This window comes from Scardinius erythrophthalmus, assembly GCF_964197995.2.
Source record: "Scardinius erythrophthalmus genome assembly, chromosome: 16".
Classification (NCBI taxonomy): Eukaryota; Metazoa; Chordata; class Actinopteri; order Cypriniformes; family Leuciscidae; genus Scardinius; species Scardinius erythrophthalmus.
This window is the reverse complement of record NC_138236.1, coordinates 20,088,232-20,115,740: the sequence shown is the minus strand read 5'-3', so window position 1 is coordinate 20,115,740 and position 27,509 is coordinate 20,088,232. Positions and strand designations below refer to the sequence as shown.

General features: G+C 37.8%; 1 protein-coding gene across 3 annotated transcripts in view; it reads right to left on the bottom strand.

The window, feature by feature from the left end:
* The window catches only part of ddr1 (discoidin domain receptor tyrosine kinase 1), a 37,451-nt gene that overhangs the window by 7,410 nt on the left and 2,532 nt on the right, over window positions 1-27,509 (bottom strand). For 2 of the 3 annotated variants that reach the window (XM_081389418.1, XM_081389420.1), the window contains exons 2-12: window positions 16,080-16,232; window positions 13,278-13,380; window positions 10,132-10,360; window positions 9,888-10,035; window positions 9,659-9,761; window positions 6,901-7,087; window positions 4,946-5,195; window positions 4,031-4,144; window positions 2,957-3,004; window positions 2,092-2,252; window positions 459-660 (exon numbers count right to left, since the gene is read on the bottom strand). In XM_081389418.1, the coding sequence (XP_081245544.1) occupies window positions 459-660; window positions 2,092-2,252; window positions 2,957-3,004; window positions 4,031-4,144; window positions 4,946-5,195; window positions 6,901-7,087; window positions 9,659-9,761; window positions 9,888-10,035; window positions 10,132-10,360; window positions 13,278-13,380; window positions 16,080-16,176 (1,642 nt within the window). In that variant the 5' untranslated portion in view covers window positions 16,177-16,232. The remainder of the gene's footprint in view (window positions 1-458; window positions 661-2,091; window positions 2,253-2,956; window positions 3,005-4,030; window positions 4,145-4,945; window positions 5,196-6,900; window positions 7,088-9,658; window positions 9,762-9,887; window positions 10,036-10,131; window positions 10,361-13,277; window positions 13,381-16,079; window positions 16,233-27,509) is intronic. The other variant, XM_081389419.1, reaches the window with a different exon arrangement.

Below are 27,509 nucleotides of genomic sequence, written 5' to 3'. Positions count from 1 at the left end.
CACAACACGAGACGACACAACAAAACACAAACAACAGGGCCGTTAAGGGGTGACAGAGCAAACCAGTTACATGTGAGATGCACAAACACAGCAGGCAGTGTTATCATCCATAATGACGCAGGCTGTTAATTATCTTTTCATTGGTCAGTCTGTTCTGAGGCATTCATTTATGTTAATTAATATATGAAAACAATCACACAATGAAAGTATTCGTCATGAAAGAAACTGTGGCAGGAGAAAAAACAACAACATTTGAGTACAAGTGGAGTTTGAGTGAAATAAAATATCCCTCCTTTCTCTGTCAGATAGGACAGTGGCTCTTTGTGTCTGGGATGTGGATTGTACTAAAGTACTTTTTCTGATGTCGTTTTGGCTGTTCATTCTCCGTGGTAACCTTGGTTCCTGTGCAGTTACTGACAGAGGAATGTGAATGCTTCAGTGTGTTTTGTGTGTGTCACCTGTGCTGTCCCGCTGCTCTCGGGGCCGCAGTACAGTGCTGGGCTCCTGGTATTCTCCCTCTCGATCCCTGTCGTCGGGGAAGGTGTGTATGCGCTGGTAGCGGCTCGAGTATGTGTGCGTGTTAGTGTTGTTGATCACCACGTTGTCCGATGGAACCGAAAGATGAACCCGCAGCTCGTCGCTAGAGAGGCTGCCTTGGGCCTGGATACGTAAAGACAAATTTAAAGAGCCATGAAATCAAATTTGGAGTTTTGTAGCATGTCGTCCATGTCTGTTAGTCGTCTTTATTCTAGTCTACTCCTAAATGTTTTAACAGATAAATGCATATATAAATGATAGTCTTCTATTGAGAAAATTTGTCAAAAGATAAACTACAGAAATATTTTGCTTTTATACTACAGTGCAAAACACAAAAAACTTTTATGCGGTGTAATTTATATTTAATACACAAAATTGCCAGTTACTTTGTCTATTTTTTTCTCCACCAATGAAAATAGTTCCAAACAAAGCTAAAGCAGAATCAACAATTGTGTGTCTCACAGTAGTGGCGTTCCTGAATGAATTAGTGTTTTTGAACAAATCTGTTGACTGAATGATTCAATGACTCATTCATGAAGAGTTACTTGATTCGTTGATAAATGAATCAGGCTGCATCCAGAATAGCATACTTCGCTACTATATAGAAGGCAAAAAACAGTATGTGACAAAAGAAGTATGTCCGAATTCACAGTACTAATAAAACAGCAGGCAAAAATACCTGGATGTGAATCTGATGGACACTTTACTATCCCATGAGGCCACAGGAGAGGATTGGCAGTGAAGCGACATAACTGACCCTGATAGGTCACATGATAATGACAACATGGCAAATGTAGTACGTCCAGATTACATTCATACTATATAGAACACACTTTTTTAGCGTCGTGAAGTAATTACTTGTTCAAAATAAGTACCTACTCAAGAGAGTATGCGATTTCGAACGCAGCCTCAGTGTTGAATGAATCAACTGAGTGAATGATTCAATGACTCAATAACTGCATCCAAAATCACACACTCTCTGACATATTTCTTGTAATTACTTTGCAACCTTTAAAAAAGTTTGTTCTAGTATAAACGTGTGTAGTGTGAATTTAATCCATACATTCTACATCGGTCATGTTGTCCTTATCATGTGACCTATCAGTCGCGTCCCTTCACTGCCATTACCAAATACTATCTATGGCTTTGTGGGGTAGTAAAGTGTCTATCAGATGAACACTTCAGAATCTCTCCAGTAGTAGTAAGTCATCTGGGTACTTTTTGCCTATTGTTTTATAATTGCTGTGAATTCGGACATACTACTCTTTTCACATTCTGTTTTTCACCCACTAAATAGTAGTTTGAATCAATCAGTTAAACAAATGAGTAAATGACTCACTCATAAAGACAGTCACTTGTCGCCACGTGCAAACACAGACAAGTGGAGTAATACAAACAGTGAAAAGTCCCAGTGCAATTAAGTTGTATATCAGAGCTCCTGGAACGCTGTTCAACCAATCAGATACAAGGACCGGAACAAACTAATATATAATAGGAAACACATCAACATGGGGAAAAAGAAATACACTGTAGAACACAGTAATGAAAAAACACCTTGCCAAGTAGCTTCTTCCAGTACTGCCTCCATAGAATGACGGCTATAACAGCCAATAGGAGCAGAATAATTCCAACCAGGCAGCCAATCAGGATGGCTGTGTTGCTGCTGTCATCTTTGGCCACAGGTAACCCCGCCCTCAGAGTGATGGCAGAGAACTCTGTTAATAAGATACACGACAGATTTATGAATACGTGTGTATGTTAATCTGACATTGAAATGGTTACAAACACCATAAACAAGGCATTTATAGCCTACAGAGTGTTTAGAATGTAAAACCAAAGCTTATCTGTCCATTACAGCCACCTTTTAATCTCAGTGCTGTAAATGCCTTCATGGTAATCAACACACTTTTTGTGATTTGACTTGCTTTCTTATACACTGTGTGTGTGCGTGTTTGTGTGTAAATTTAGGAGGCAGCTGTTGTTTTGGGGGGCAGTAATAAGCTTTGATGGGAGTAAAGGAGCTGTGAGAGTGGGCACATTCCTAAAACTGAGGGTACTGAAGTTAATTCAAAGAGAGACAAAAACAAGGACAGCTAGATGAATTTCACAATAGATCCTTTATAAGCTTGGCTATATAAAACACTAACTCAAAACAATATTGCATTGTCAAGCAAATCATGCATAAAAACTTTCTCTTTAGGCTTCAAAATGGATACTCATGCACACACAAACCCCCAACCACATTCTCAAGGCATTTTACAGTATGAGAGGACAGAGTTTTTAAATGTAAAGAAATTTAGAGGGAAACATTATAAAAGGCCTATGTGCTAGAAAACATGCTGTAAAAATCTGCGGTGTAATAAGCATGGAGACGATACTTTTTCTTCCCCTCGTCCTTCTCTCTTTCTCTCTCTCTCACCTGTTGGCATGCTGCTGGGCAGCAGTGAAGTAATGTTCATGAAGAGGTCTGGAAAAATGAGGATGGACAGGTCAGAAGAGGGAGAACTAGAGAGGTGGGGTGGGTGATTGAGGGGCAGAGACACATGGGAGTGCTGAAAGATGAGTGAGGTCAGACTGTGAAGATGGGGTGAAATTAGGCCTTTTCAGCCTGTAAAAATGCATAATTTTCCCAATTCTCCCCCATGTACCTCATGAATAAGATTGGAAATCAAGAACTAGTTTCAATAAGAAATCAATGTTCCTAAGGGAACCATTTGTTCTCGGGGAACCCCCCTGGTGGCTAGCTCCTAGAACTAAGTTCCTATTACTACCTGGTGCGAAAGCCCCTAAGTATTTATATTTTATATATTATAAATATACTTCTATATAAATAAATATAATTTATATATATTTTATATATTTAGTCATATAATTGTAATAAATGGTACTTTTAGGCTATTATTATTTGTTATGTTATTACATTATTATATTATATATTTAATGTATATATATATGTGCGTGTGTGTGTTTGTTTGTGTGTATTAATGAAAAATATTGTAAATATATGACATAACAATAGCCTTAAAGTACAATTTATTACAATTATACTCTGGACCAAGCACTAAATATGTACAAATTTGTCAAATAAATAACTACATAATAATAATAAATACATTTATGTGTGTGTGTGTTTATATATATATATATATATATATATATATATATATATATATATATATATATATATATATATATATATATATATATATATATATATATATATATAACATTTATTTATACACACACGAAAACATTTAAATATGTGAAGTAGCATTGCTTTTGTATTGTACTTTTACTATATATTTTGGACAAATTATTGGGGTGGGGTACATCCTTAAAAATAATACAAGTATTGTTAGGAGAATCATTAAGGAACTGAAAACATTAAACTTTTCTGTTCCAATCCTAACTATTAGCACTAATGCAAACGTCACACGGCAGTGCGTTGCATACACACTCATAATGCGGTGAGGTTGGCATGCGTCCGACTCACCGGCGGGGCTGCTGGTTCCGTTTGCATAGCTGGGGGTGTGAGGAGAAGTGGCATTGACTGGACGAGTGCTGGAGGAAGGAAGAGGAGGAAGGGCAGATCCATCCTCAAACGGCACTGGAGACAAGACAGAGAAATGTTAATGGAGAAAGAATTAGATAAGCAGGCTTTATCTCTGATGAAGCATGAATATTCCTAATTTAGACTTTCTTATCTACAAACCCAACAAGTGTGAGCACAAAGTCTCCAAAAAATGTTCTCTCAGTTGTTGTTGAGGCTTACAGTAATGCTTATATTCTGCTCATATTCTGGATGCTACTGACCAACCAATCAGAACTCAAGGTCACAAACTGAAATGTCACTAAGTTGTCAGAACTTAGTTACTTTGGTATCTAGCACACTTGAGCTAAAATTCATCAACACGCAGGTCAGAAAAAGAAGCCCATGAGGATGAGTAGAAAACAAATGCAGTCGACACGTTTTATGTTTCGAATGATGTGGGAATATTTGCTTTGCGGCAAAAGATCATACATTTTCCACTAATTGTCATGCAGAAAAAGTTGTTTTTTGCTGGTCTCAGCTGGATTTTGAATTTAGCACGCTAAACCAGCATAGCACCAGCTTGACAAGGCTGGGAGACAAATAGACCTGCTTAGACCCCCACATTAGGCTGGTTTAAGATGTTTTTAACAGGGTTTTTACATGACTTTGAAAAACTCCCTGAATTGCATCTGATCGTGGTCAAATATTTGTATATAATGACCGCCAAACTATATAATAGAACGATTTCCTACAAAGCTGTGTAAGACACTCTTTTAATATAATCTTTTATATCTCATAATTTTCAAAGTAAAACATAAATTACTATTAATGAGCCAGTGTATGTTGCTGCGAGAGGTCAGGTGTGTGTGTTCATACCCGAGTAGAAGCTTATCTCGCTGATGAGGAGCCAGCGGTCACTGAAAGCGAAGCGGCAGCGGAGAATCTGGGCCGGTTGTCCTCCGAGTGGCAGTGAGATGGTGCGGGACGAAGGGTCGTGTAGGTCAGACAGCGGCACTTGAAGGCTGAGCGCAGGCTCCGCCCACGGGCTCAACAGACTGGCCTTAAACTCACACACCACCTCGCTGAACACCCGCACACCTTGAGTGTGTCTGTTATTACTGTGCACCTGAAACAGAGACATTCAAAAACAACAATCTGCACTAAGACACTACAAGACTACCGGGAACAAAAATAAGGAGCAGTGGAAATAAAAGGGCATCAGGGAGAAGTAAACGGATGTTATTACTCCACAAATGGGAGAAGAGGAGAAAAAGAAAATAAACAGGGAGTGAATGAAAGGTGGAGGGCAAGAACATATATAATGTGACAGGTTAGACATTAATGGTGCTGTTAGGTCAACGTCTAACTGCGCACATGTGTGCAAACGCTCACTGACACATGAAACATGTTTCAGAACAAACCAGCACAACAGCGGAGGTTAAAGTGTAGCCGAAGCCATCATGGTGGCACCTCATACATCACACACACACACACACACACACACACACACACACACACACACACACACACACACACACACACACACACACACTATATATATCCTCAAGTAAGCACACTTTGGTGGACTGCACTGTAAAAAATATTTTTCAAAGTTGTACATAAAGATTACTGATATTATTTCAGTCTTTCTACTATAATTTCATGTTTGATTCAATGCGTTTCCTGCAATTTCTTTGCAATTATTTGTGAAATTTACTGGCAAATTCGGAATGAAAACTGTTTTAAAGTAAATCCTACACCATTTTTTTTTCAGTGTGTGACAAACTTTGCATTGGAGTACCTGAACCAGTGTGGGGGAGGGGGGTAATGATTTGTAGAGGAAAACTGCCGGTGAGGCTGGCGGTATTCTGAAACTGCAGGAATACAGATGGAAATACTCTAAACAAAGGTCTGGGAGAGCGAGCAAAGGGAGGCGACATAAATCACCTCACAAAGGCACGTGAACAAGTGCTTGTTGTTATGGGAATTGTTTTAATGGAGCCTCTGGTCCTATTTCACATGTCTCTTTTGGGAATCTGCTGCGAGATTTAAAGGAAGCGAGTATGAGCGGATGTTTTTGAAGCAGTGGAAAGCCGCAGGAAAAACAAGGCAACATGGGATGATGGCATTTATGAATTGTGCTATGTCAGAGATAAAGGAATGAAGTCAGAAGTGGTACAAACAAATCAGCATTCCTGGCCAGAAAGACCCTTAAAAAATGACAATACATGAAACAAACAAATAACAGAATTAATTACGTGGTGTTGTTGGAAAACAAAACACTCGGATGCCTCTCAGAATCACACACAACCACAAATGCAAAGCCACAGGCAAAAAGACAAATAAAAACAAATCAAATGTTCATTAAAGGGTTGAAGGATAATGACAGACTCCTGAGGGTGATTTACGAGACAGAGCTTCATTACTGCCCTATTAACTGACTGAGATGAATTCTGGGATAGCTTTTGCCGTCTAGCATAGTGGGTAGTTTGAGTTGATAAACAGCAGATCAGTTACTTACCCTCATGTTGTTCCAAATCTCTATGACTTTCTTTCTTCTGCAGGACACAAAAGAAGATATTTTGAAAAATGTTTGTTTTGTCCAGTGTCAGTGAGTGAGTCCAATGTTATTTTGACCCCCACTGACTTTCATTGTACGAACTAAAACCATTCTTTTGTGTTCCGCAGAAGAAAGAAAGTCAAACAGGTTTGGAAAGACTTTTCATTTTCCTTCTAGTCTCATTTGCTGTGATTTTTTTGTATCTAAAGCAATGACATTAAGACATTTTTAGTGTGACCAAACATATTTTGGGCTGTTTGCATATACTAACCTGCATGGTGTGAAAGACCCGTGTTTTCTCAAAGTGAAACTCAATGTCAACAGTGGGCTGGCCCAAGGAATCACGATTCCAGCCCACATAATCATATCCTGGCCACACTCTCAGCTCTTTACTCTCCATGAAATCATTCCCACCTAAAACACCATCACACAACTGGCCCAATCCTCCGAACATCATCCTACGGAGAAGAGAGAGACATTACAGATGTGAAGTCTGTAGCATTAGCCATTTGCACACACATACACACAGATGTATGTACTCACATACATGTTGGAATTTCCCATGCACACACACACATCTGGCTAGTGTCAAACGTTAGCTTAGCTATTGCAAACATCTCTGCTCCATTAAAACACATCTGGGAATGTTTCTACACAATATTCATCAACCCCACTTGACAGATACACATACATACATGAAAAAGGGGTCTGGACTAACATATCTCACAGAAAATTATGTATGACAGGACCAGGTGAGAATTGAGAAGGTTAACTCAGCAAGTTCTCAATTGATTGTTTTTGACACACAGCATGAAACTAGGGTTGGGAACACAGAAATGGTTCTTTGTGCGTGGTTTACTTTACAATATTTGAATCAAATGTCTTGTTTCGTTATCGATATTAGAATGTGCATTCTTCTACAGTTCTAAACTTGTGTAGTCTTGATTGCAAACAACTCTGAGCAAATCAAAAACATACAAGAAACCAGTGTAGTCTAACCACTTTACCACTTTTCATTCATTCATTCGTTCATTCATTCATTCATAGGGGAATTTTACAATACCCATCCTTCCTTAAACCTACTAGATTGTTGTCTGCTGAGAGACAACTGATGATGAAATGATTTTAAAGGTGCAATAAGCGAATTCTAAGAAACACTGTTGATATTTGAGATCATCAACCCAAATAAACACACCCCTCCCTTCATTTCTCCGCCCCAAAATACACAAACACGCAATGCAAGAGCGGATGATGTCTTTTGTATCATAGCTGAAGCAAAGCAAAATAATGCTTTGAGAAAAATAAAGACGATAAAGAAAAGAAGAAAAAGATGACGAATGAACAAAAAAGAAAGTTTATGTTTCTGTGAAACATAGCAAAATCAATGTTACTCGCGTATGTAGCAGAAACAACGCAACCTCTGCATTGGTTTTCAGGCCTTCAGGTCTCTCCAGCGCTGGAAAGCTTTTCTAATATTAATACGGCTCCTAAAGCTCTTGCCTGATCATAACCCTTCTTTTTCCAGTGACATTCCTCTGATTTTTTCTCTTTTGTTAAGTCTCTCAGCTCTTTCTACAGTCTTTCTTCAAATCTCCCTCTTAAGGCCCGTTCACACCAAGCACGATAACTATAAAGATAACGATAAAGATAACTATATATGCGTCCACACCAACGACCGATAACGGTCTTTTTATTCTAAGCACGCGCGCGCCCGTGCTGCAGTTTCAAAGTAGCGAAAATGGATGACCTGCTAGAATGGATTCTGATTGGCTGTCAGTGTTTTATCGTTTGACAGCTGGAAAAAAATCGTTCTGAAAGTGATCCCAACGATATCGTTCCTCATATCTTTATCGTTATAGTTGTGGTGTGAACTCTGTTATTCTTTAATATGGAGAACGATTTTTAGAATTATATCTTTATCGTTATCTTTATAGTTATCGTCCTTGATGTGAACGGGCCTTTACTCACTCTCAGTGTATACGCTCAGTGTATACACCCCTAATGCTGATTGGCTACAAGTTAGAGCCCTGCGCGGGACTGTTTTCTTCATCCCGCTCCCGCCCGCGCCCGCCGAATTTCTGACCATTACCGCCCGCTCCCGCAACGTATGTGTTTCACTCCCGCCCGCTCCCGCAATATGTATGTCCACTCCCGCCCGCACCCGCGAAACTCTAAGAATTTATTCCCGCACAATAATAGAGATGCATTGATTTTGTGTCTTCTCCCGTCCCGCAGGAAAAAACACACATTTGTATTGCTATTATTAAAGAGATTCATGGGGTTGTTTGTTTCGTTTCCCTGGCCGGCATAGCCTACTGGACACATACTCACAGGACAATGGAGGAAATCGAGTGTGCTGTTTTTGGATGGTTTTGTTTTCGTTTTTGCTGTTTTTTATTCAGGATACTCTGTCTTGCGCGTGCAATGATGACGCAGTGAATAGTGATGTTTCTCTCTGAACAATCAGCAGTCTGCCGTGTTTTCACGTCACATTTTAGTATCGCCTAAGCTCACTCAGAACCCCGCCGGAGGGGGTACGAAAAAAAGTACCTGGAAGCAGATACAGTTACAACTTTTACACAGTGGAAAACCAAACAAAGGCGAGTCGAGCCGAGCCGAGCTGGTACTGTGTAGTGGAAATCATGTTGCAACTTGCAAGGCTACCTCCCGAATCCCGATCCCGCAGTGTTTTTTTTAGCCGCCCATTCCCGCCCGCAGCAAAGTTCAAACCGCCCGCTCCCGCGAGATTTGCGTTGGGTCCCGCGGGACCCGGCGGGACTCAATCCCAATGCAGCCCTCTACTACAAGTGTGTTGTGGTGCTCGGTCCAATCCATCTGCAACAGCGTTTCTCAGAAATCGCTTACTGCACCTTTAAAATGCAATTCGGTGGTTTCTACATAATTTTAGTTACTAATATGTGTAGCACACATGTAGTATTTTCATGCAGACATGGAAAACTAGCAGTGAGTATGAAATTACGTTCTTAAAAAAATTCACTTTGAAGAAAAAAGTTGTGTGTGTGTATTACCCTGCCTCTTTACTGCCATCATAGATGGAGTCATTAAGGTAGACAGGCGAGCCTGACAGGTTCATCGCATGACCCACAGGAGCGGTGTACGCCTTCAGTCCGTCTAACAGAGAAGAAGAGCATCACTCAATGGGAAACAACATTACATTGCAGAAAATGCCTGCAGTGAATGTAATGTAGATGAGTGTGTGATCAGGATGATGGATTGCGTGTCACGTGTGAGACTCACCTTTCCAGACACAACCATAGAGTTCAACTCTTAAACACACGCTCATCACTCGGTCCGCCAGTGGGTAGAAGCGCACCATGCGTGCTATGATGGGCGGACCCAGGTCCTTCAGGACCACATCATATGTGTTCTCATTCCCTGACACCACCTGAGACAAAAACAACATAGAAGAACTGTAACATACAAAAGATCTAAATTCTGTTGACAGAAGTTTGATGTGATAGTTCACATAAGGGTTAGAAACCTCCTGTCCCCAGCGGTCCTTCCAAGTCATCCACTGTCGTCCATCACGAGAGTAATGCAGCCGGTAACTACGTGCAAACTCCCTTCCCAGCCCGTCTGCGTGGCGTCCCTGCGTGCCCACCAGAGACAGGAAATAAAGCTTGTGCAGGTCCACCTGCAGGTACTCTGAGCCGCTGGGAAACACCGGACCAGCCGGACACCACGCCCCGTCCCCCTCTCCAGTACTCAACCTGGGACAGGAGACAAACACAAGTATTATGCACATGCTCGACATGTTAGAGCCTTGGTGCTCATGTGGAGTGGTGTGGGTTCAAGTTTGAGTTTTTACAGAGAGACATTTTTTTTTTACATTTAGAGATGTAACATGAATTAAAAATTTACAATTATATTTCATACTTTTAAATGTGTGAATCTCATGAGAGCACACACAAAACAAACATACTTTACATAAACTAAATTTTAACCATTAACTATTCTTTTTAGCATTGTGACATTATGACGATGATTCCCTTTACTGATTCTTTCACTGTATTACAAAACTCATTTTTAAATGAAATTCTTTGCTTTAAATAATTTAAAATGTATATGTAAACTTTTTCAGTGTTACAGTAATGAGAATATGGCATGTTCAAAATACTTGAAAATAACATCACAATGCAAATATTCAGATAATACAGGTTTTAATAGCTGATTTTTTCTTCTTCTCATTTTTTCTTTTTCTCAAACGAATCTCTAAAACAAAACAAAACAATACCAATAAAATCATAATTTGCCATTTCCTGGCAAAAAAACATAGGCTAATGAGGCTAACACACACACACACACACACACACACACACACACACACACACACACACACACACACACACACACACACACACACACACACACACACACACACACACACACACACACACACACACACACACACACACACACACACACACACACACACACACACACACACACACACACACACACACCTATGTGACATTTAAGCTGTTTTCTCTTTTAAACTTCCTAGCACACTTTCTTCACTCGCAGACACACGTAATGGCCTGAGCGATCCACTGGCTCATTATCAGTACAGACTAAACTTCACTCACTCATAATAGAAAGAACAACACTGAATGCCTCTGCATTCAGCTCCTGTTATCACATAGGTGACGAGACACTGATGACAGACAGCCGAGACCACAAACACTCAAACACAAAGAGAACTGCACCTGAAATAAGATATTCCAGTGAAGTGTGGATATTGTCACCTCACTGAGACCTCATTGAGACACAGCTGAGATCGAGAAACTGAGACCAGCCTGAGACATTTCTGATTCACCCTTGAATCTTCACCATGACCTCAGAGCTATAAAGACACATGCATCAGTCTCACAGACCCTTTCAAAAACAAATGTAGTCTAGTTCACTGATATGTTCTTCTGACCACGAATAGGACACTTAAATGTGAAGAGACTGTTAAATTACTGTCATGTAAAATTATCAGTCCAGACCCAGAAATCGCAAGTACAACAAAGCAGCAAATAAGGTTTGTTCGTGCAGAATATTCCAGTTAACAGAGTTTTTCTGTAATATTGTTTATACTTTGGTAATTTAATCTGTGTTGCTGATTTAAAACTGAAGAGTGTTGGGTTGTTTCTTATATTTGAGCACAACAGTCAGCTTCCAGAAATAAAAATAACTTATTTAGTTATAAACTGTTAAAGCCTGGAAAACAATGGTTTATGTACCATTTTACCAGATCTGAAACTGAAATGAATTAATTGGAGGAAAAATCAACAGATTAATCAATGATCAAAATACTTGTTAGTTGCAGCCCGTCTTCATTCTGTCTTTTTCTCACTGTATCTTTTGGTCTTCAGCATGCTGTCAGACAGCTGTTTCTCTCAGAGGTCATGTGTGTGAGAACCCTCCCAAATATACAAACATCACACACACCCCTAAACCACTGTATCCCCATCATAAATCCCATCTTCAGCACCTCTCAGCACTCCATCATTCCTCTAAACCCTCTTTCCCCTTTATTCCCCGTTTAAGGCTATCCCCCTCTCCCTTGCGTCATTTTTCCTGTAAGCTCCTCTCCCCTCCGTTCAAAATCCCACTGCTGTCTTAAACAGAATGTGGACTTAATAACAACCACATGATCAGCGTGTTGCCAAAAGACAGAAACACGCACACTCACACACATATACACACACACACACAGACACACACGCACGTCTGGTTCGCTATCTTTGTGGGGACTCTCCATAGACGTAATGGCTTTTAAACTGTACATATATATATATATAACTGTACATACATATATAACTGTATATTCTATCCCCTTACACTAACCCTACCCATCACAGAAAACGTTCTGCATTTTTACATTTTCCAAAAAACTCATTCTGTATGGTTTATAAGCATGGAGACCTCAATTTAGGTCCCCACAGTGACACAAGTCCCCATGAGTCAGTGTGCATTCAAGTTGAAGTCCCCACCGGGATAGAAAAACAAGCACGCGCGCACACACACATGCGCGCACACATGTGCGCACACACACACACACACATTTCAGGGTTGGGATGGTGATGCACCCTATGGTGAGCTTGTTTTTTGGCTGTTTTTGTGTTTGTTGTGTGTGTGTTTGTGTGGTTCAGGTAAACCCTACATTATGGGGACAAAATGTCCCCACAAAGATGGCAATATCTGAAATCCTTGTTCTTGTGGGGACATTTTTGGCTCCCCATGAGGAAAATAGCTAATAAATGTTATGATGTTTTTCTGAAAATGTAAAAATGCTGAAAGTTTTCTGTGATGGTTAGGGGATAGAATATGTGTATGTGTGTGTTGCATCTACTACTGCGTGTGTGTGTGTGTGTGTGTGTGGTACTGGCCTGTATTCAGCAGCATGTGAGTCTCGTCCAGACAGACAGTGCTGTAATGTCATTACCTAATGCTCTATATCAGGACACGCTCCATTACTGACATCTCATGTAACCTAATCGCGTCCTCTCATGAGCCTCACAGAGCCCACGAACACAAACAACCAACCACAAATCACACAAACACAAAATGAGAGTGAGAATATTTTATCATGCATGCAACGAGTAAAAGATGTGTGAAATGAAATCATGTGCTCATGCTCACCTGCCGTGTTTAGCCTCGGTTGAGTCAGACCAGGCGCTGGATGCGGTGATGTCAGAGTCGGGTATGGTGCCGTCTTCCATCCCCAGAGCATAGCGACACTTAGCTGTGTGATGCACAAGAAACACTTCAGACAGGCACCCTGAACACAAACTCATCATGAAGAGTCAGGATGGTGACAGAACACTTATTCTGAGCAGTATTGTTATTGTTAACTGAAACTTTTTGTTAATTGAAATAAAGCTGAAAAAAATACTAATTCTAATCTAAATATTATATGGAAAAAATACTAAAACTGATATTCATAAAAATCAAAAGCACATAACAAAATTACTAAAACTAAAATGAAAATGAAAAATGAACATCAAAAAATAAAAGCCATTTCAAAATATGAATAAATTCTATAATAATATATTCATTTAATCATTAACCATTTCAGTTGTATCTGACTCTTGGTGATTCTATGGGCCATCTCTTGCCATACGCGAGAGAATGTTCATGAATTTTCTTGGTGATGATTTTTCCGTGGTAGACCGACAGGTCTTGAGACACGCACACACTCGCACACACCACACAGCACAATTTAGCATCTCCAATTCACCTATACTGCCTGTTTAGTAATGGTAATTATTTAGTATCATTTAAATATACATAAAAGTACAACTTTTACGAAATACTATTACTAAGACTTTTTTTGAGCTAATGATGGAAATGCCATGCACTCCTACTCTTATTTTTTTAATATAAATATAATAATTATCACAGACTAAATCACACCAAAAACCTACTCTGATCAACTAAAGAAAAAGGCAAATCAATCAATCAAATCAATCAATCAATCAATCAATCAATCAATCAAAATCAAATAAATCGTGTCAGAGCTGAGAAGTTTTCAAACTGGGATTCCAAAACGAAATGCTTGAGGGTCCAACTAGAAATTTGAAAGAAAACAGATTTTGCAAAATGTTAATATTTTACACAAAGCAACATGCTTTGACATAAATGAAATATAACAATATTTTTTAGACCTAATTTCTAAAATTATTATTTCTGACATAGGCACAGAGTATAGGACCCTTACAATATTACTGAATTGCAATTTTCCACTATATCTTAGGAGGGGGTTCCATCCTTAGGAGGGGAAACTCCCTTGAGTTAATGAATTCAAATATTTAAATTCAATTAAAGTACTATTTTGTAGTTAACAATTCAGTTCCTTTTTAGGAAGGAAAAAATAATAACTATAGGCTTTTGTTTAACATTGTTTATGAATGACAGTGTCCCATGTATGGGTGATATGTCATGAGAAAAAAATACAAACAACTTTAGTTTTATTAAATGTTCCATTCTGAGTTTAATTTTTGAATAAATTAAAACGAATAAAAAATAAAGAAGGTCTTTCTCCAACATTTACTAATAAAATGGGGGCTTCACTAGGAATTTCAGTGCGCAAAACTTGTTTTAACATGCTAACTTTTTTATCAGATTTTTCTAAATCCTTGGGGCATTCTGTCCTTACAGTATAGGTAAATGAAGTCCCATACACGGCACAATGTCAAATTCTCACAAAAATACCAAAGCAGCATTGCTGCATTGTTGGAATTGCTTCAGCAATTCCTCACAGATGTAGTGCAGGGAGCAGACAAAAAGAAATAAAGAGATGAAATGAGGATAGTAGAGAAATATTCTGGCACAAACACTGTTGAAATCATACGCACGGATCACATGTCAGTCCTGCCTGTGTGTCAGTTCAGAGGGTGTGCCTGTCAGTGTGTGTGTTGAAGCTGGGGGTGATGGGTGAGGTTTTGGGGGGGACGTACTCAGTTGCTGTAAAGTGAGTCATGAGATAAGAATGCAGAGGCTGGAAAACAAACCCTGCCCAGCCAACGAGACCCTCACACACACACACGCGCGCACACACATACAGTGGACAGGTGCCTGTTTCATTACATCATCAACCTGCTGCCAATAAAATGCTTTCTCTCTTCCAAACTCTCTCCATGACTCTTGGTATGTCTATCACACATCTCTAGCTAATATAGAGCAGATGAGAGCTGCGCTTTACAGTCATTTAAGATTATAAGCAGATGCTCTCTAGTTTCGACACTGAACGCCGATCTTGGTGACACGAATACAGTCATTTTCTGCTCCTGATCTATTTGCACCTCCACGTTCATCTCTCTCTCCTGAGAAAACACATTGTTCTCACTAAAAATAATAGTTGCGCTGGAGCAAATTCACTAATGCAGGGCGTCTGAAAGAGGGTGTGTGTGAAAAATGTTAGAAAAAAATTGTATAATGGTGCATAAACACATGTAGTGAATGCAAAAAAAACTAATCTATCAGTATTCATTACATTTAAATGAATTCCCCCACTATCTCTCCTTGCCTCACCCCTCCTTCTCACTCTCTCAGTCTCTGGCAAGCTGTACATGCAGACGTTCCAGCTTATTATATGATCAACTATCAGTAACTGGTCATGGAGAAAAACACTGCAGCCCATACACATGGATCATATGCCTTCATTCAGAGACTGGGCTTGAATATAATGGCTTTTAATGACATTTCATAGACATTAAAAGCACATTAGAAACCCCAACAAACAGAAAAGATGAAGACTGTGGACTAGAAGAGAATAAAGACACAAGAGAAGACCTGATTATAGGAAATTTGACTTTAGGACTTTGAGAGGATCCACACATCCTCAGGGTCTGAACGGTCTGACCACAAAACCACAGTTCAATAAACTGAGAATGGGTGTTTCTCACATTAGCTGTGATTTATGACAACTAAGAGCATTCTTACCGGAGTCAAAATGCCAATCCAAGTCCTGTGCTGCTGTCCAGGAAACAAGGAGGACGATGAGGATGGCAGGCAACAACGACAGCATCTGTGTTGCCATTGCAACAGTGACACCTGGTTACCTGTCCAGAGTTGAACTATCTTCAACAGACATACCTGAGGACGAGAGAAAGGGAGAGAAAATGATTACATTACGTTTTTCTTAATATTATTTAATAATAGGAATACCTGGCTGGGAAACTTGTGTAATTCTGAGCTGTTTTTTTAAAGATGTTGTTCTAATTGGTTCTGTTTTGGTGGAAATGTGCTGTAATGACTATTGATTGATTTGGGGTGAAATTTGATCTCAGTCAGTTATGATGTCATAGCGTGAAATGAGGGGAATCTCCACTGATCTCCACTTGATGAAGTCTGTTGGGTTTTAAGCACTTGATATCACTTCATTTACACCAGTGGTCCATCAAGTCTTAGAAACTCACCCAAACACAACATACTGTGATTCCAAAAGTCACATGTAGAAAAAGAAATTACACAGCACACCATCTTAAACATTAATATCACCCCTTCTCTGAGTATGGGATTTGAGTTTGCATGTAAAGGTTCTTTTAGTACATTTAAAAACCACTAACACCACCACCACCACCACCACCAACAACAAAACTGACAAGTCCAATATAGGAGAAGAAATTCAAATTTGCGTCTCCTGCAAGGGCAACACAGCTCAACTTTATGTATACACTACCGTTCCTAAGTTTGTGGTCAGTAAAGTATTAAAGAATTAATACTGCATTAAAGGATGCATTAAAGTGATCAAAAATGACAGTTAAGTAATTTTTAATGTTACAAAAGATTTCTATTTCAAATAAATGCTGTTCTTTTGAACTTTCTATACATTAAAGAATCCCCTCAAAATATTATCAAGGTTTCCACAAAATATTAAGCAGCACAACTTTTTTTTAAACATTGATAATAATAAGAAATCAGCAAATCAGTATATTAGAATGATTTCTGAAGGATCATGTGACCCTGAAGACTGGAGTAATGATGCTGAAAATTCAGCTTTGTCATCATAGGAATTACATTTTAAAATATAATAAAATAGAAAAAAGTCATTTTAAATTGTAACAATATTGCTGTTTTCACTGTATTTTTGATCAAATAAATGCAGCCTTAGTGAGCACAAGTCTTCTTTAAAAAACATTTTTAAAAATCTTACCGCCTCCAAATTGTTGAACTGTAGTGTACATACAGATTTTTCACACACTCATGCTGTTTTTCCAGCATCATCTGGCATTACAGTTATTTCATCCCCATAACAACATGGTCTCAGTGAATGTGATTTGTGTTTGTATATGTGTTTTTCACAGCGCCGCGTCCTACAAATCCATGGAATGAGGGGTCTCTGTGAGTGTGTGTGTGTGAGGTGGCAGCTGTCCCCGTGCGGAGTGACAGCGCTGCTTCTGGGGTCTGTGAGAGACAGACAGCTGATGCACAGCTGTGCAGACACAAGGACAAAGAGAGTAGGAGAATCTGAAAGGAGGTGTGGAAAAGAGGTGTAGACAAGGCATGCATGTAATAGACCCAAGCTTAATGGACTGTGCGTTAGTGTGTGCATGTCATATTCAACATACGGTCTCTGTGTGTGTGTGTGTGTGTGTGAGTGCGTGTGTGTGTGTGTGTGTGTGTGTGTGTGTGTGTGTGTGTCCGCAGCAGCCAGTGCAGCTGTCCTGAGCTTGAGACAGGCGGTGGCCAACACACACAGACTGCAAGTGTTTCCAAATCCAGGGAAAACAGAAAGAAAGGGGGAGAGATATCAGTTTGTCTGCCAAATAATTCGCTATTGTAACCCAAGTTTGAGTTTATTACAGTTGGCATTGTGAATCCTCTCACGTCTGTTGACAATAAGTGCAATCGCTGTTGCGTAACCTTAGCAACCCATCAACAATTTTAATTAACCGAATCCAAATGATTGAGAGAGAGAGAGAGAGAGAGAGAGAGAGAGAGAGAGATACAGAGTATCTCTCAAACAAAATACAGAGACTCTAGTCCAAAATTAGCGCCAGTTCGAATAAAAAAGTGACTTTGGCAAGAAAACAAAATAGTTAGTCACCAGTTGGCTGGTAACTTTATTAATAAGCTGCAACATTACGTCATTCAAGTCAAACTTAAAAAAACAAAACTGTGACCTTATCAAATAAAATAAAATACTGACTAAATAAATGACTGACCAAACCTTAAGTGCAAATGTTTCTGGGCATTTAAATTGAATGCAATTAGATGAACTTTAGAATGCCTTTTTGACCCACGTAAGGAAAACTTAAGTACATCTTTATGTAATTTCATAATTCTTTGGTCTTTGAAATTGTAACATAGTAGTCCGATGAAGACGACTTAGATTCCAAAAGGTTCAAATAACAGCAGTCTTTATTCGATAAAACAAACACAGGTAGATCTAAAGGTTATGAACAAACGATACGTGTAACACACGAACAATACCCAACCATGAGCTGAATAAGGAGGAACTTAAATATACAACGATAACAAACTAAATGACGAACAGGTTTATTGATTGCATGAATGTCCATGGTAACTAAAGACTGGCGGGAAACTAGGACAAAGGAAACTCAAGTCAATAGGCCTATGCAAAGTCCTTTTAGGCAAGTCGTGCCACTCGGCCGCCATCTTGGCAACGCCTCCGGGCAGCTATTTCGGACTAACAAGACCAGGCTCCTATCTAAATGAATGGGCAAAGAGTCAGAACTGCACTTTCACTGGTCACTGGGACATAAAAACTGCATGTATAGAAACAGCAGTAAAATATGATAATCGCTGAAAAAGTTTGATGACTTTGCCCCAAAATAAGGTTTAAAACGCCTTTTTTTACTCTAGAATGATCATGCACATTACCTCTATTGGCATTATTCGAGCTTATGAAGCAAAATTTATGATTCAGTGTTGCTATTTTTTATTTCTGATTTGATATTTAATCGATAAAAGTTTATGTAGATTTATTTCCCCATTGAAGATAAGAGCTGTACTGTACTTGCATGGCTAGTAACTCCTCACTCAAACACGACCACATGAACTGACTTGCCTTTGAAATAATGCTGAGACTGATGTAATGACGAGATGTTTTCACTAATATGAAAGTAAAAAAATGGCTAAATCATCCTATTTTCATTAATACAGAAATGTGTGAAATATAGTTTAATTGCCTGTAAGAAATATTTATGGTTTGCTATTGGCAGTGACAAAAAAGTACCCTGAGTGTAGGCTAAATGAGAAGGAAAAAACCCATCAGAATAATATAAAACTCAGGAAATGAGTCTAGCTGTAAACTCAAAGGTAATGCAAGTTTTTATAATCAGTTTGATCTGATCTTTCACTTCCCCTATAACTCTCATTTCATGTTCTGCAAAGAAAAACACTTTCGATATAGCAGCATTAGCTTCGCGTCTCCCTGCTGGAGTGTGTGAATGAGCTCAACCTCCTCAGCGGATCTGGTCTAGTGGGAGGCATAGGCTATAGGAAACGCTCTGGAATGATGCCCCTATATACTGTGTTCAGTTTAAACAGATGAGGATCTTAAACACTCAAATGACTCATTGCATATATCAAAAGTCAATCAGAACCCCCTATACCTTACTGTAACAATGAGGCTCATAACTCAGGTTGACACAGCTGAGGTCATTCTGGGTGTGATTCTGCTCTGGGGAGTTTCACACAGCAAATTCGTCAGTTCAGCTCCTTTTAACAAAACCCTTCGTGACAAAGTTTTAACTGACTGGCCTGAAGCAAGTTCACACACACAAGCACATCAAGAACTGTCAGTATGAGACCTGCTGATAAAGCAAATCTCACAAATGTGTTTTAAAGTCTATAACCTATAGGACACAACCATAGGGCAAACTCCTTGAAGCATTTCAGTACGTGTCACATCATCAATACACGCAACACATCATCACTGCTAACTTTCAACTTCATGACTCCATCTGCACTGTTTAACCCCCCCCCCCCCCCCCAAAGGCCGGGACAAGCTTTGAAATAAAAGTGAAATACACTTTCAAAGTTCCAAACAAGTGAACCACGCAAAGAAATATCTGGTTCATATCTCAGAAAAAAAAAAAAGGAAATTCACAGCTAAATATGTTTATTTTTTAAAGAAAACCTCTCTTTCTTTCTCTGTCCATATGTCTATATATACATTATATAATATATACATATATTGGAAAGTGTATTATTTATTTTCCTTTCAATTTTGTAGTAAAACATGACATTTCTTAACAGTTTTTGTGAGATTCACCATGTCAGATCTCAATATCATAATCACTAATGACATTTGTGGTTATAAGATTCATAAATTAGGTAAAAATGGAGAAAGTTACAGGATGGAAATGATCTTATCTTAAATATGTTTTTCTATGGAGGTTGTGTGTTTGGATAATCTTAAATACAGTTTCATAGGAATAATCCAAAATATAGTAAAATGTTTTTTTGCTAGGTTGTATTTCATTACTTTTTTATTTTATTTTTAAAAATACATTAAAAGCAGATAAAAAGGATTTGCAATGTCAAAATGCATTCCATTTCATGCAAGAATAATTTTACCACTTAATAATCATATTTTACTGAGAATTTATGCTGTTCATGTTAACCTCCAGTTTATTTCTTTGGGATGTTGTCTAAATTTTAAGTCGCAACAGTAAAGCTGGAGCCACACTAAAAGATTTTTAAAATCTGATTAGATTTTCAAGATGTGAGAGACCACAAATTCACAGATAACCAGATTTTAAAAATCTTTTAGTGTGGCTCCAGCTTTACTGTTGCAACTTAAAATTTAGACAACATCCCAAAGAAATTCACAGATAACCAGAGAAATCTTTCCCGTGTGAACACGGGAAATCTTGCAAAATCGCCTGCATCAATTGTGATTTTAAAGTAAACAAACATGGTAGACAACCGGCAAGAAGAAATGGCGCGTATAGTGTAAGGGAGGGGGGTTTAGATGAAGTCATGGAGATGGTGTGAACATGGATTTTACATGTTACAACACGAGCTGGAGGTGAGTCTTCTGTCAGCTCACTTTCTTATTGGGTATTGTTTTAATCTCCAGAGCGTGCACGCGTTTGTCCTCGAGGTTCCCCCCACACAACAGGATTTCTGATCAAAAATATTCAACGTTTACGATTCGAGATCGGTGTGTCCCCGCCGTTCTTCCGAGCAGATTCAGTCACTCTTAAAACACCTCACACCACAGGAAAATCTGATAAAATAATCTGTAGAACCATCAAGATAATCGGGACTTTACCTAGGATTGTCATAAGGGGAAATATATTTCCAAAATCACTCCAAATATCTTGTACCAAGGAGGATGGGACTTAACGAAAGGTCAATTGTTCTAACTGTTTTTTGATGTTGTTATTTGCCAAGTTGGATTCAGACCTGGGTCTCCTGAATGTACACCACAGTTCAACATGCCTTGAGCACTAACCGCTAGGCCTCTGGCAATTTGGTTAATTTGGTCTCTGACAAATCCCAATTAAAATTTTTAGTAAAGTCAAGTGTATAGGATATTATATGGCATTATTCTTATTTCATCAACATAACAACATCATAGTGTTGTTATACAACATTGATAGAGTAAAATAGTGTTCAACTAGCTTTAAATGACAGCGTAGATGGTCACATTTCACTGCTTCGTGTATATGTGAGGCTGTTATGAGTTGAGTCAGTGAGGCAGATGAAAAGTTTCCAACCACTCTGTCCAAATCTGTGGAGAATGACTTAACACGATGTGTGCGTTCACATTGGCATGAGAAAGAATCGATGAGTAATGCTCGTGCTGAGAAGACTCAGCGTCCTCAGCTCCATTGTTTTGACTTTCCCTTTAAACTTCTGGTGTTCTTCCGAAATTTTTTATTGGTATAAAACTTGGTAAAGGTTTTGGCACTTGCTATGTGAACACAAAATAAATCACGGACATGAGTCAAAAAGGTTAAATGGTCCTGAAAAAAATAGTCACACTTGTGTTCCTCGCGTCAAAACTGACTGCATTTGAAATGAATGGGAGATGAATTTCATCTACTGGAAACTTCTGGTACTGTACTCAAACAAAATCATACTTTTTTTGACATCAAGCTCAAATTTAGAACACAACTTGTTTAGATTAATGGCTTTGATTTTCTTACAGTTTCAGAGTAAAATGTGTTTTTGAAAATATATATTTCATATATAAATTGAAAATAGTATTTTTGTGCAATTCTCATAACAATAAACAAAATTGTGTAATGTCCACTTTTTTAAAACTTTTTTTACTTCAGCAATAATGTCAAGTGTCTTCTTTAAAAAAAGATATCAAACGTTAAAAAACTCCAAAAGCATTCAAAATGTACTACAGTATAAGTTTACAGTTTAAGGTCTATGCTCAAAAAGTAAATAAATGGATTATAACTACAGCATAAATATAATCTAGTACCATAAAATCCCCTAAAAAATACAAAATATTAAATAAAAAAACATTATCAAATAAAATATATTACATTCATTTCATTTAAAAATAAAACAAAATGTTTTGGTCATTTTTGACAGCGACACGAAGAGCATCAGAGGGTTAAACATGTGACCAATGATTCTTTAACACAGAGTCCGACCACACCAGCTCTGAAGTTGGCTATCCGACAGCAGCAGTATTTTGAAGAATGAAGGGTCGTGTTTACACTTGGACACATCATTTGTATGCTAAATGATGACTCAGGTGTGCGTCAGTCCCCTGGCTCAATCGCACGGATGAGCTATTCCTTGGGCAGTCCTGCCAAGATGACTGTTAACTTGTGAATTTGCGGCTGACAGGAAGAGGAAATCAGAATTTCTTACTAAATTAACAGGAAAAGAGTCAGATAAATAACAAATGAGACAGAGAGAGAGGAAGAGTGAAACAAGCAGGACAGAAAACAAAGGCAGTGAAGGTTGAATAACGACAGGAAGGGTTAGTCACTTTACGAGAAAAGAATATCTTACGGGAATTATCTGGGGTTGGCCAAATTATTAAAGCCTCATTTAAGTCTCATCTACATGAAAAGCTCACCCAGGCCAGCAGACATTATATGCGTTTGACCCGCCAGGTACATTTCTGCACTTGCCTGATTATTCACCTCACCCCATCAAACACTCACAGCTGACAGTTCCCACAATACACCCAGACCATTTAAACAGAAAGCCAAATCCATTTTCCCATGCACTGCTATTCAGAGAACATCACCATATTCAGTTTCCTCATCTTTGAGCTCATAAAATAAGAAATGTGTTTTCTCAGAACCATCTGTGTTGATCTACCTTATTATCTGTGAGGTCAGATATTCCTTGGAAAATAAAGTTTCAGTAATGAACTGTTCACAGGTGATAAACCAAAAGTTCTTTGGCAACCAGCAAAACAATTTTGGCTATTCTAGAGTCAGTGGTGAAGTGCATCCACACTGATGACATGTGCCTATTAGTAAAGAATCTAGTTAAAGTAGACATGAAACATAATTTTTTTGATTAAAGATTGAAGGCACATGGACTTAAAAACGACTGAGAAAACGACTAAAACAGCTGTATTACGCATGCCAGGCCAGTAGTTGGCGAAGTCACTTTGTAAAGAAACACTATGCGCCTATACTGAACACGTACATGTGCATAGCAATCAACTGGCTCAAACAATGTATACTTGGAGGAAATGCTCCCTGGTTTTCATTCCAAACTTATTATTCTACCGTTGTGGTGGTTTAAATTTTTTGTTGAGTTGTGACTTTATCTGTAGTAAATTGCCAATCAAGTTAGCAAATTTTCACAAGCAAGCGCTGGATTCATGGAAATTGGCTTTTGAGCATATTTTTTTTACTACATAAATGTATTGTATGAAATTATCAATATGTAATTGGCTTTTGAGCATATTTTTTTTACTACATAAATGTATTGTATGAAATTATCAATATGTTTTATACAAAAATAGGACCATATTTAAAAAAAAAATCTTTATTTTAAAAAAATCTGATTAGTTATATATTTCACGTATAGAGTTTTTGAGGATAATTATGGTATATCACCTAAGCTTCTACATCTTATTAAATTATTCGTACACTACTCTCCTTTGAAGGATGAAACTCCCTGTTTAATGATAGGTGGAATTGATTTGTTAGATAAAAAATGCAATAATATTCATATAAGAAAAATATTAATCTCTATGAGCAGTATTGCTCCAATAAGGAATGGCTTTATGGAATCAAATGTACCCTCCAATTTTTACCCCTGTAAGTTATTTTTATCTAAGTTTATGGATATTCAACCAGAATGTTCTTTTTGTGGATCTGAAAATGAATCTGTGCTTCATTTGTTTTTTTAGATGTCCCTTCACAATATTATTTTGGACAGAGATTTCAGTTTTGATTTTTACATCCTTTAATATCCTTTTTGATATTACAGAAGAAATGGTATTATTTTTGCTTTCTAACCATGGTTATGTTCTTTTGGAACATAACCAAAAGAACATAACGTTCTTCGTTCTTTTGCTTGCTTGGAAAAGGTCATATCCACAAATCTAAATTTACAGCTTCGAAACCAAATTTTATTGTCTTTTGCTCTGAATTAAAAAGTCTTGCTGATTCCCAGTGTAAATTTAAAAGAAACACAAAAGCAATTAAAACATCCCAGATATTAAATAAGATTATAAAGTCACCTGTGAACAGAGATACCATGTTTAAATTAGATCTTTCTATCCCCCTACTTGAGTCAAAATGAAAGTAATGCAAATTTATTTCTTCGCCTTTCTTTTCTTTTTTTCTTCTTCTATTTATTTAATATTTTTATGTATTATCTGTTTAAATGTCAATACTCTCCCTCGTATAAAGTCAATTGTTCTACTCGTTGTTAATTTAAAATTTCAGTAGGATTTTTGTTAATGGAATGAATGTTAATTGTTGTTACTTGCAAAATGTTAATAAAAAAAAAGTAAAAAAAAAAAAAAAAGATAATAATATGCATGTGCATGGCATCACCATTTTCACAAATTCTCATTTTCAAATGTTTACACGGAGACGATAACGGTATCGTTTTCAAAATCTTGTGTTTTCAGGCCCCCAAAACACAATTGTCGTGTCAATGAATGGCCAAACGCATTAAAAAAGCTTTCCGTTTTTAACTGAAAACAGTGTCGTGTCGTGTAACCGGCCCCTAAAAACAAAGAGAAAATGTCTGATACTGCTTTCTTGTTGAGTAAGTGAGCGTTGACTTTGGACCATGAAGAAAAATGAAAAAAATTGAATGAAAGGTGAATACAGTCTTTAAATAGAGGGTTAATAATACGGTAATTCAAAAACATGAAAGAAGGGATGGCATTTTTCCAAAAAAAAGCCAAAAGTTACTTTTTTTTTGCCGCTAACAGGTCAAACGGAAAGGCGTAACCCAAATCTCAGCAATGTGAACAGCACTGATTTATGCTGAAAACACACCAACCTGAGTGCTCGCACAAAACCTTTTACTGGAGCTTATAGTGTCAGAGATTGCACGAGATGTATCTGGACTGATGATTTGATTCAGATATCACGAATGCAGAAAACCATCTCAAGTCAAAGCAAGGCTGTAGGTGCAATATCTGCCTGATGTCTGGAGGATTACTAAACACGGTTTATAGTTACGGTTTTCCTCTAGTGTTTGGCAATCGAGATTCAGGCAAAGGAAAAAAAAATGTACAGACGCTGCAGCTTTGATGTTGAATGTTCCTGTCTTCACAAACAACTTTCAAAAGCTTGTCTATATTTGCTTGAAGCCATGAGTAATTGCTAGAGAAATACATGAGCTTGACAGCGGTTGCGAGAATGCATCTATATCTAAATCAAAAATCTCCAACCTGTTTAAAAATGTTCATATTACTTTTAGGTTCATACACCTGCAAGATGTATCAAGGACATGCTAATGAGTTGTTCCCTCACTTTGTGTTGGAAGATGAATAATTTCTTCCTGTATGAATCAGTCTGAATAACACTTTAGTTTGTTGCTCTCCGTGCGGTTCTGAGACAGCAAGTTGGTTTAAAGCTGGCTGATGTGTGCAGATCCGGCTGTAATGTTTCACTTTGTGGTTACCCCTTCAAGTAAGTCATTAATGAAGGCAGTAAAACCCTTATGTAAAAGTGATTCATACACACAGGCCAAGGATCTATGAACATTGATTTCTTCAATGATCCAGGCTTCAACAGTGGGGTTATGTGTGATTCATGAAATAGATGAACAGCACATAATATATGGAGCATGATGAATCAATAAAACAATATAAATCCTTGAAAATGTATCTTAGGTTGAAATACTGGAGAAAAATAACAAGTGTATCTGTAAGTAGGAGTAAATCTGGAGATCATGTCTATTTGATTCAATCAGAATGATACAAGGGCATCAGGATTCATACAAACAAGTTATATATATTATTTACAAATTTTTCACAAATATCATGACTTATTCATTCATACATTTTATCAAGTTTACTCTTTCTAAGAAATAATAAGAAACGATATCAAATAATATGGAAACCCATTTCACCAAATATGAAAAAAATCTTGCTCTGTTAAATCAAAATTCTGACTTTAAATGTGAAACAAAAAAGTAATTATGAGATTAAAAAGTCAAAATTATGACAAAATGTAATTTTTTCTGTCATTATGACTTCATGCCATAATCATTACATAATCATGCCGAAACTCGACTTATTCGACCGGTATCGGAATATGGATATTTTTCTTAAAAAATGAATCGTTTCGCTTCAAAAGGCCTTTTAGCCCACTGGAGCCCGCCGTATGGATTACTTTTATGATGGATAGATGCACTTTTTTGGAGCTCTAGGCCTATTCACTCTGATTATAAAGCTTGGAAGAGCCAGGATACTTTTTTTTATTCAACTCCGATTGTGTTTGGCTGAAAGAAAAAAGTCATATACACCTAGGATGGCTTGAGGGTGAGTAAATTATGGGATCATTTTGATTTTTGGGTGAATTAACCCTTTAAAAGTTTCTTCGTTAAGATTAGGACAGTTGTAACCCTGATATTTCTGACTTTATGTCAAAAAACAATTGTCAAAATGAATTGTAATTCATGCATATCCAAGTCAGTGCATCTATGAATTGCATCTTTAATGCATTTCTGGATAAATTAATACATTTATAGATCTTCCAAATATGAATTGTTTATATATTGACGTTTATGGCCTTGATAAATGCATATGTACACACAAACACCCACAGCAATGTACAAGAGCTGACAAAAGAGTCTGAAGATATAGAGACAGTGATGTGTAACTGAGAGATGGATGGATGAATAAATGATTTACAGCTACTTCAACATCAAGATGGTACAGCATTGAGACAGTGACGGAAGACAGGAGACGAACAGAAGGTGATATAAAGTTAGACA